The sequence below is a fragment of the Macaca nemestrina genome, chromosome 1 (genome assembly GCF_043159975.1).
Source record: "Macaca nemestrina isolate mMacNem1 chromosome 1, mMacNem.hap1, whole genome shotgun sequence".
Classification (NCBI taxonomy): domain Eukaryota; kingdom Metazoa; phylum Chordata; class Mammalia; order Primates; family Cercopithecidae; genus Macaca; species Macaca nemestrina.
Window position 1 is genome coordinate 55,144,281 of NC_092125.1, and position 11,331 is coordinate 55,155,611.

Consider the following 11,331-nt stretch of genomic DNA (forward strand, 5'->3'; position numbering starts at 1 on the left):
CAGAAATATAGTGTCAACCTAACACATGATTATAGAGAGACTCAAATTTTGTTCTTCTTCTTCTATCTAGTGGTAAGTTCTTAGTTGTCCCTTTCTGCATGTGGGTTTATTTGAATTGACCTTTATAATAATGATACGATCCTTTTATGTGCCAGTTCTACACAAGCATCTTCTACTAAGACTTCCATCTAGGGCGTATTTTTCTTTTCTTAGTGATAAAATTATCATATATCATACAATTGGTGACAGATTAGATGAAATACGATGAAATAAGGTATATGATAATACATTCACTCATTTGAGGGAGAGTTTGCTTACACAGATGAATTAAGAAAGTCAAGAAAAGACTTTATGAATTAAGTTTAAGTGACTTTCATCAAAATTTATTAAAATATATTGGGTTAAAACAAAAACAAAGAAACTTACCTTTTTATTATAGAAGGCACAAACAGCATTTACCCAATCCATCAATAACTTTATGTTTTCACTATATTGTTCAAAAGAACCACTATCCCTTTTGCCTTTTTTCTTATTAATAAGAGCATCAGAATGGCATGATAGTAGAGATATTGTTTTCTTTATACTCTTTGTGTGTTTTAGAAAGGCAATTTCTTCCTTTAATTGATCTAAGTTAAGGGAAATATCCACCTAAAACAAACATAAAAAAAGATAAATACTGTCATATTTTCCATATATTATTTTTAACCCACAGAAATCAAAGTAATTGTCTTCTACTTAGAGAAACTGTAGAAGATTTTTTAAACCAGAAAGTTAAAAAAATCAAAGAAAATAAAGTGGCTGAAATGGATATTTTAGTACAAAACAGTCATTTTTTTTTCCCCCAAAGGCAAACACCATCTACACTGAAGTGATAACATGTTCAGTGGTTAAGAACATGGGATTTGGGGCCACATGGGATTTATCAATGATGTAAACTGTAGTTTCAGTTTCCTCACCGGAGAGGTAGACATAACACCTACTTTGCAGGTGTGGTGAAGATTAGATTGAAATATATATATATATAGCGTTTATCAGTTACTGGGGCAAAATAAACCTTATTAAATGATGGTTGTTGTTATTCTTTATTAGATTCAAATTGTTTTTACAAATCAGTAATCAAAAATTGATAAGAAGTACAAGATGTACTAAATGTATAATACCTGAAAAGCAAATGCTATTTTCCAAAGCAACCTGAGAGTTTTTTCTCTGTGCCTATCCACAATATCCTTAGATAGAATTGTATTTCCTATAAAAGAAAAGGTTGTCCATTAGCACAATGTATACACATATCAATATTCAGTGAGAAGAATAAGTTTTAACTCTACTCAGTTTTTACCATGCTCATCACTTAATTCAATTCCTCGTGATTTAAGAACTTGAAGAACAATGTCAACATTGTGCATCTTTTGAAGACGACTTATCGCCGGAATCCTGAGTTTCTTTGAGAGATTCCAGTTCTGTGTGAGAAGTTCCATGGTTCGCCTGGCAGTAATAAAATATTCAGATGAAATTATTATAAAAACATATATGAAAAAATCATTCATTGAAATATAGTTATTTCCCACATAAACCCCAACAGTTACAGGGCTTTATGACCAGAAAGACTTCAAAATACTATCTCAAAACTCTGTTGCCCCATAGTTGGCAAGTAGGTTCTTATTTTAAGTTTGGGATTGAAGTGTGTGAACAGATGATAAGAAAATAAGACATACACAGACAAATGTACACATGAACAAAATAATAGGGCTCTACAGAGAAGAGAAAGAAGGAAAGGAAAGAGAGGAGAGGGATGTAGAGCAGAGAGGAAGCACATTTATTGGGATGTACTATATTCTACATGTCAAGCAAGTGCTTTATTTTCTTATTTTAGTTATCATGGTAAAGCCCACAATTAGTTATTGTTAGATGAAGAAACTAAGGCCCATAGAGCTTAAATGAATTGCCGATGGTCATAGAGCTGGCAATGGCAAAACTAAGATGAGGACTAAAATCCCATTTTACTAGTTTCCACAGTAATTCCTTCATATATACACATATATTGTATCTGTATATATATTATATGTGTATATATATGTATATATAGATATATATTTTATGTGTGTGTGTGTATGTATACACACACACACACACACACCCACCCACAAATATTTGAGTATCTACCTAACAAAGACAGAAAAAGCAAGCCCCAACTGATTTCTGTCTGCAACAAAAAGCTGGTTGAATTACTTACACAACCAAAGTCTCTAAAGGCTAGAAAGAGACTTAAGATAATTCTAGGCCAACCATTCAATCAATTGTAGACCAACCCATCACCCATGGCATTAATAGAGTAACCATCCCAAAGCATTCTCAAGTGACTTCAAAGATCTATAAACAGTCATTTTTCTGACACTTAACAAAATAGAAATTTGGTTACTCAAGATCAATCTCTTAACTACTTAGAATTCCTAACCGACTAAACAACATCAACATCCAACAGTGCTAAATCCTCAGTAACTCCTATAAAAGCATAAAAATGGGCTTTCTGGCCAGTCACAGTGGCTCATGCATTTACTCCCAGCACTTTGGGGGGCCGAGGCGGGTGGATCACCTAAGGTCAGGAGTTCAAGACCAGCCCGGCAAACATGGTGAAACTCTGTCTCCACTAAAAATACAAAAATTAAATAGGCATGGTTGTGCACGCCTACAGTCCCAGCTATTCGCAGGGCTGAGGCAGGAGAATTGCTTGAACATGGAGGCAGAGGCTGCAGTGAGCCAAAATCGTGCTACTGCACACCAGCCTGAGTGACAGAGCAAGACTCTTTCAAAAAAAAAAAAAAAAAAAAAGGAGGGGGGCTTTCTTTGTGGAAAAATAGCACTGAACATTAAACCAATCCTTGTTCATCGTAGAAAGTGGAAAAAGTGTAAAAACAATTCCTATTGGCCAGAATATTGATGTGGTGGCTTGAATTTATTAAATAAATAAATTAGCCAACTAAAAAAAAATATGTGAAATATTTTAAGCAAAATGATCTTAGCTCATGTGGAATGGCTAAAGTGAGACAAAGCTGCAGTAAAGACTATTAACTTGTGAGAATACTGATCAAAAAGAAAAGAATGTTCATGGAAATTTAGCCTAAAAGAAGGCAAGGGACATGTAAATTGTTTTTCAAAAACCGAGGATTCATAAAAATCTAGAATCTCGTCCTCATAAATGTCAAAGAATTCCTCCATTCTGGCCAAGTGGTCCTCTGACCTCTGCTTGAACCTTCCAACACTGTGAACTGGTTTTTTGCTAAAGACATGTCTGAATATTGGCAAGTTTTTATACCAAACCCACACTCATCTTCCTGAAACTTTCATTGTTCATGCAGAGTTATTTGGCTTGGCAATAAACAATTTAATCACCTTTTAGTATAAGACCTTTCTTCAAATATCTGAAAACATTTATGTCCCAGAGTTTTCTCTTCTGTTCTATTTCTCTGAATATTCACGATTCTTTCCATTGGTCTCCATGAAACATGGACATAAGGTTTTTTTAGTTTATACTCTAAAGTTATCTCTAGTCAAAACAAAGAAATTAAAAAGTATACCAAATAGCTACTTTCCTATTCAGTTGAGTTTTTAGACAATATGAATTTTAACATGAAGACCGCCTGCAATTAATTTTAGCTACAATATAAGCAATTTAAAATCTCACAAAAATGTACCAGGGTCAGCTAAAGAGTTTGGTAAGTTTTATTGTAGAAGAGATATTTTATAAAGACCATTAAATCTGTGCTTCTCACACATTAACATTTAACTAGCTGTTTTGAGGCATAAGAACTTCCTAAACACACAGAGAAAATACTTTCATTGCTTTAAAGAAATCTCTTGCCTTGACCCCAAAAGTGCTTCCTCGATAAGGATGTAACATATTTTGGAGAGTTCCTTAGAAATAAAATGAGTATCTCCAATCCGGATACCCTAAAGAGGCCAATTATAGCAAAAAGCTAATAGCCATTCCTTCTAAGCAAAATTGGCTATCCATTACACATATCAAAGCCAATTTTGAGCATTCCAGTTTGTTATTGAGGAAATATTGTGTAATTTGAAGTTGGATTTCATGAGTTTATGTCCCAATTCCACTGTGGAAAACTTGGGCAATCTATTCTACCACTTCATCTTTTTTTCCTCGTATGTAAAACAAGGTTCATACTACTAAAAGTGATCTCAAATGATATAAAACTCATGAAACCACTGTCAATAAAAAGTGTCATTTCGGCCAGGCGCAGTGGCTCACACCTGTAATCCCAGCACTTTGGGAGGCCGAGGTGGGCGGATAACGAGGTCAGGAGATTGAAACCACCCTGGCTAACACGGTGAAACCCCGTCTCTACTAAAAAAAAAATACAAAAAATTAGCTGGGCATGGTGGCGGTCGCCTATAGTCCCAGCTACTCGGGAGGCTGAGGCAGGAGAATGGCGTGAACCCAGGAGGTGGAGCTTGCAGTGAGCCAAGACCGCGCCACTGCCCTCCAGCCTGGGTGACAGAGTGAGATTCCGTCACAAAAAAAACCAAAAAAGTGTTATTTCAATGTTTGATATTTGAATTAGTTTAAAGGTCTTCCCAACTCCTATTCTGAGACATCAGTAATTATTATCCATGAGCCCTAGTCACATGCCACCAGGAAAAAAAGTGTGGCTAGGAGACAGGTTTCTGGACATAATATTGATATACCATTTCCCTGAAAAAGAAATCTCCATTTTTTAATACTAAATTTATTGTACTAAATGAAAGAGCAACATTGAATAATTACACAAAGTGTTTTCCAGAAAATATTAGTCTATTCCTTTAAGCAAAATAATTCTATTTCTTATACTTACACAAGGCGCACTCCACACTGCAAGTCTACAGCAAGATTTGTAATGGCAAAATCAAATTCATCAAATGGTGTCTGAACATGGTTAACAGGTAATCCCAATAAGCCAAGGTGACGGGAAAGGTCACCTTCACCACTTAGGAAATCTCGTGAAAAAGCCAAAAGGATTTCTTTACTAGCCTATAAAGAAGTAAGTTCCAGATATTATATTCCAATATGATAATTTTGCTTATAATAAAAACAAATCCTCCAAATCATTCTGTACATATAAAAATAAAATAGTATAAAAATAGTTTTATATTATACATTAATAATGCAAATTTCATATATTTCCAACTTAAGATCTTTCTAAAAGTTGCTCATAATAATACACTATAAAAACTAGCATTAATGTGATAATATACTACATCAAAATTAGGAAAGAAATTTTCTCAGAAATTAAATCTTCAGAAGCATAGTTTAATCCCTTTTCAAGTCAAAATTAAGAGTAATGATGATGTGCTGGTGAAAGGTAAACCAATAAAAATCAGGGATGGTTAGAATTACTGATGGGACTCACTAGACAGGCATTCCTATTTTACTCCCCTGAGTATTATTCTTTGGAAAACTAATTTTTTTCTAAAGAGAAAATACACCATAAAAGCAAGCAAAAGTCGTAAATGGGAAATATAAAATATAAAGCATAAAATGAAAAGCATACCTTGAATTCGGCATCTTTACAGAAGAGACAAGGATCATGATCAATGAGTTTGGAAATTTTAGCATAATCAAGAAAACAGATCAACAACAATAACTTTTTCAATGTAAACTTGGACAAAGCTCCTTCATGACCTTAAAGAAAGTACAAAAAAGCATAGCAAGTTCATCTATGCAAAGTAGATTTCATCTTAAAATATGATGATCATAATAATAATGTGTTAGTAAAACAAAAAGTGGGGGGTAGCAAGCACAACTAAAACACTATGTGCCTTTTTTAGTGCTTTATGTGTATAAATCCATTTAATCCTCCCAATAACTCTATGGGACAGGTATGCACCACTTAATATTTTCAATTCACAGATGAGGAAACAGGCACAGAGGCATCAAGAGATTTAGTTGGTCTTACTCAACAAATATTTAATGAACACCTACTACATGCAGGCACCAACATGTGTTAGATATATAGCACCAAACTACAACAAACATGACCTTCATAGAACTTATAACCTACTGGGGGAAGAGGATGGGTAGAGACAACAAATAGAATTATAAATAGTGATGGAGGAATTGATGGGGAATGAGGGTAGATGAAGGGAGAGTACTAGAAACAGAGACTTATTTAGATTGGTTTCTTTGAGAAAGGAAAATGTAAACAGAAACAGAAAGAATGACAATAAACCATTTATATATAGTGTGGAGAGAATGTAGGAGAGGCAGAGATATTTACCATCTCTATACAGATGAGGAACAGTGGGGTGTCTATACTCAGCTGCTATATCGGGATTCCAAAGTAAGCGATTCAGAATAAACATAGCCAACCCTGTGACATCACTGTTATCTTCCAAAGATATGAGTTCTCCATAAATTGTCTGAAAATAAATTAAAGCCAAAGTCAGAATTATGCTATCTCTAAGAAACAAAGGGATGGGACTGAGGAATGGCAGACCATAACCTAAGGAACTGGCAATGTTCTACTTTCTAAATGACATGGTTATTTGCTAAATAACTTCTTTAAACTATGCATACATGATTTATGTATTTCTTAGTGTATAATGGTGTACTTCGTAATGAAAAAAGACAAAGCTCAGGGCTAAGATAAGTCTTAATCATCTGACAAGCAACATTCCGATTTTAATTTTTTCATTTAAGTTAAAGAACTATCAAATATAGGCATGTTGTTCACATTTATTTATAACTGCCCCACTAAGTACATCATGAAGTTATAACAGAAACCTAAATACTCAAATTTTTATAATAGTTATCAAGGTAGAAAACATCTGCAAATCATCCAAGATAATCTGGAAAGTACAGGCCTATTTATAATCAATTGATTTAAATATAAAATTAGTTTAACATTAGCATGCTTATTATCAATAATTTTTAAATCAATTAGAAAAAACTAAAAAAAATCAAATTCTGCAACCCTACATTGACAAAATATAAAGATTAAAGCATGGAAAAGTATTAATTATTATCTACCAAAACAGAGGAATTTATCTTTATTTACTTTTTTTGGCCTTTGAAATTCTCTTAAAATCCTCAAAGGTCATGTCCATTTATTTAAAGAATCCTAGGGTATAGTAATAAGGTACCTGTAAAAAGATTATACATCTCCACCACCTGCCATAAACTTGCTGTGACTTGCAGGAGGTTAATACATTCCTAACTAGTTTGTTGTTTAGCTAGATAATGTGCTTTGGCTAATGGAATGTGGGCAGAGATGATACAAATTACATCAAAGAGGTTTTAAAAAGCATTGCAAGGTTCCATACAAAGTTATTGATTTTATTTTTGCCACAGAAAAGCTATGTCCCAAATATGGGGGGCTCTATTTCAATTGAGGTTCCAGAATTCTTTCACATGTGAAGTAGAGCTAATTGATATGTAACTTGCCAACTATTTAAAGGGAAAGGACACTGGAATTGAAATAAGAAATCCCAGCAATGACACCATAATACTGTGTAACCACAGTAAGCTTATTATTTATTCCCTCTGGACCTCAATTTATTGGTATATAGAAGTCAGATTATTACAAAGATCCTGTTCGGTCCCAAAGACTCTTCTATTCCAAAACCTGAAATAAATTGAAATAGTAATGGGAGACCCTACATTAAGAAGGTAAGAAACCTAGAAAAAATGTGAAAGCATACTAACAAAAGACTAAAGAATACAGATGCACAAAAGATATTATTAATAAAAATGTCTTTAAACAGCCAATTATTAATAGTATCTTTCTAATTCAGTTGGTTTCAACATTCTAGATATTACAAAGCTAAGTACTATGTAAAGAATGCAAATCCTGATGACATTTTTATGAGTACTATTTCATCAGATTGGTATAGGTTCAATTCCTGACCAATTAATTGGCATAGGGCAAGTCACTTTAACACCTAAGTTTCTGCTTCATTAGTGAAGTGGAAATAATAATACATAGCTCACTGAGTTTTAAGAAATTTAAATTAGAAAATGTATTCACAGCAGCCTTGTCTTTGCATTTGTAAATTTTCAAAAACGAGTTTATTATAGTTGTCATTACATCCAACACCAAGTTATGTTTAAAGAGACTATACAGTAAAATGCTGTATTACAATACAGTGTAATAATATATAATGGCATAGTCTATTTACCTAATAAGCATTTATTAATGGGTCTTACATTTTATACTAAAAAATGAATCAATCTAACCTAATGACTTTAAACTTTTATAAGTAAAACCACATTTTAATAAAATGAGTCTATTTTACAAAAAGGGTGTCATAAAAAATATTGTTTTAGAAACCTGAAATGTATGCTTACCTCTAGACCAATTCGAAGCCACAAAGGATTGTAGGACAACAGCCAATTCAGGACTTTCTGACGTTCTCCTGAAATGCATGTCAAAAGCAAATAAGTTCAAATCGATAATCAAACAGAGATAAAAAATAAAACTTCATGGAGAGTATATCAGTGGGAAAAAAATAATTGCTTATATGAAATAAGTTAATTTAAATAAAATACACTTCTAGTCTTAAATATACGTGATCATATTCAAGTATGTTGGATTTTTGGCAGCAAAGCTAAAGCATGTATACCTAGCTTTGAAATACAAAATCTCTTGGGGACATCAGTATCTGGAAGAGATAACCTGCATTCTTATGTTCATTGCAGCATTATCCACAATATCCAAGATATGGAATCAATCTAAGTGTCCATCAGTGAATAAGTGGATAAAGAAAACGTGGGGTATGTGTATGTGTGTGTATGTATATGTAAACATAAATATATATGATAAATATATATATTTATATATAATGAAGTACACTTGTGATAACATGGATCAATCTGGAGGATATTATGCAAAGTGAAATAGCCTAAGCATAGAAAAACAAATACTGTATGATCTCATTTACATGTGAAATCTAAAAAAGTTGAACTCATAGAAGCACAGAGAATGGCGGTTGCCAGAGAATGGGGTAGAGGGACTGGGGTGATGCTGTCAAAGAGGTGTAAAGTTTCAGTTACGCAGGATGAATAAATTCTGGAGATCTAATGTATACTATGATGACTATAGTTAATAACAGTGACTTGTATACTTGAAATTTGCTGAGAGTACTTCTTAAATGTTTTCACCACACATACACACAAGAAGGTAACTATGTGAGTAGATATATTAATTGGCTTGATTGTTATAATCACTTAATAATATATACATATATCAACATCATGTTGTATATCTTAAATATATGCCATTTTCACTTGTCAATTATATGTCAATAAAGCCGGGGGAAAAAAAACACAAAACCTCTTGAATGTTTTTAAAGAATTAATGTCAAGATTTCTGCAAGCTTCTTACCCACATCTTTCCATAGGTGTCTATCTTTTCGAACAATTAACCGCCTAGCTTCAATTTCAATTTCAAGCTTTTTAATAGCTTTAACCATTTTTTCAGAAGTAAACAAACGACATGCTGCACGACGTAGTCTGTTTAACCTACACCGAGCAGTATAAGCTCTGAGAGACATTTCCTCTTTTGTTGGTGCTCTAGGAACACTTATTTTATGTTGATTCTCTACTCCCAAAAGAAGAGTAGCAGCATTTACTGGGTGAAAACAAAAGAAAGAATGTTTCTGGTTAAACAATATCTCTATATATTCTTAAATCCAGCAATAAAATGCAATTTCAGATGGTAAAAACAGAATCTATTCCTCACCTTCTCCAAGCTTACTCCTTAGGCCAGTCTATTATTGCAACCTGTTAGCTCTACCTGCAAAATGTATTCCAAGTCTAGCCACTTCTCACCACCTCTACTATCACAGATTCAAACATGATTATCTCTAATCCAGACTACTGAATTAACCTCCTAACTGGTTTATCTGTTCCTGTCCTTTTTATAAACAGATAAAAGTCAAGTTTCTAAGGAATATAATTTTAAAAAATCAATTGAATTTTGGAATGTAATTTAATCTTTTATAAAACACATTTTCTTTTAAGAAAAGAACTAAAAATGGGGCTTTGCTTCCTTTTGGAAAAAAGTTGTTTTTTTTTTTTAAGTGATCTCTAAGATCACTGCTTAGAGAGCATCTAATCGAAAGACCCTTTTAATGTAAAAATCCAGCCAGGTACAATTGCTCACACCTGTAATCCCAGCCCTTTGGGAGGCCAAGGAAGGTGAATTACTCGAGCTCAGGAGTTCAAGACCAACTCTGGCAACATAGCAAGAACTCTTCTATTTAAAAATAAAAAACTAGCCAGGCATGGTGGCGTGCACCTGTAGTCACAACTACTCAGGAGATTGAGGGAGCAAGATTGCTTGAGCCTGGGAAGCAAAGTCCGCAGTGAGCTGTGATCACATCAATGCACTCCAGACTGAGTAAGGGAGTGAGACCTTGTCTGCAAAAGCAAAAAAAGAAAAAAAAAATCCTATACACATGCTTCTCTGACAAAAATAAATCAGTATCTGTCTGAACACCAGAACAATAGGAAAATCATCACTTTAAAAGTTAGCTGATATGATGGTTCAACAATTTAAACATTTATAAGAATTTTTCCTTATTTTGAACTAAAATTGATCCCTATAACTTCTATGCAGGAGCTGCACAAAAGTTAAGTTTCCTTCTCTTTCACAAGAGAACACTTCAAATGTTTGACAGGCACATCTCTACCTGGTCCCTTTCCCAAGTTTTCTCTTTTCCAGAACAAACACTGAAATGTTTAAAAATTCCTCCTATGAATTGGTGTTTATAGTTTCCTCATAATCCTATAGCTTTCCAACATACTTCTTAAACTAAGGTATTTAACAGTGGGACAATATACCCAAAGTGGGCAGGCCACACAGGACTGATTGCATTGACTGATGAGAAAGAATAGAGAACAAAAAGTATATTTCAGTACTTTTGGTAAAGAAAACCTACATATATAAATTTATGTAAGTAAAAATTCTTACCTATACAAGCATTTAGGCTAATGAACAGGGAATTATGCCATTAATTATAATAACTATGTATAATTACAGAATGACAAAGTATGTTAAAAATTTTATCTGTTAAAAGTATTATTAAATTTAAACATTAATATAACGTTTACCTTCAGAAATATTTGTTTTTACAGTGAAGTCATCAGGGGTTAATATAAAATTTAACCACCAAGTGAAGCCCTGTTCCTGCTTTTCCTTCCAGCGCTCATCATAAAACATGTTTTTTGCAGCAAATGGCATCGGGTGTCTGGGAATATCTAAGAATACAATTAGGTTACTACATAAGAAAATTTCCTTTAACTTATTGTACGATATATAGCAAAAGCCACTTTTACTAGCA

General features: G+C 33.4%; 1 protein-coding gene across 3 annotated transcripts in view; it reads right to left on the reverse strand.

Moving 5' to 3' along the window:
• Positions 1-11,331, reverse strand: part of LOC105484656 (assembly factor for spindle microtubules) — a 65,170-nt gene that overhangs the window by 42,623 nt on the left and 11,216 nt on the right. For all 3 annotated transcript variants that reach the window (XM_024793728.2, XM_011746488.2, XM_011746489.2), the window contains exons 5-13: positions 11,102-11,248; positions 9,372-9,617; positions 8,336-8,403; positions 6,267-6,408; positions 5,541-5,671; positions 4,845-5,020; positions 1,337-1,482; positions 1,161-1,246; positions 427-648 (exon numbers count right to left, since the gene is read on the reverse strand). In XM_024793728.2, coding sequence (XP_024649496.2) covers positions 427-648; positions 1,161-1,246; positions 1,337-1,482; positions 4,845-5,020; positions 5,541-5,671; positions 6,267-6,408; positions 8,336-8,403; positions 9,372-9,617; positions 11,102-11,248 — 1,364 coding nt within the window. The remainder of the gene's footprint in view (positions 1-426; positions 649-1,160; positions 1,247-1,336; positions 1,483-4,844; positions 5,021-5,540; positions 5,672-6,266; positions 6,409-8,335; positions 8,404-9,371; positions 9,618-11,101; positions 11,249-11,331) is intronic.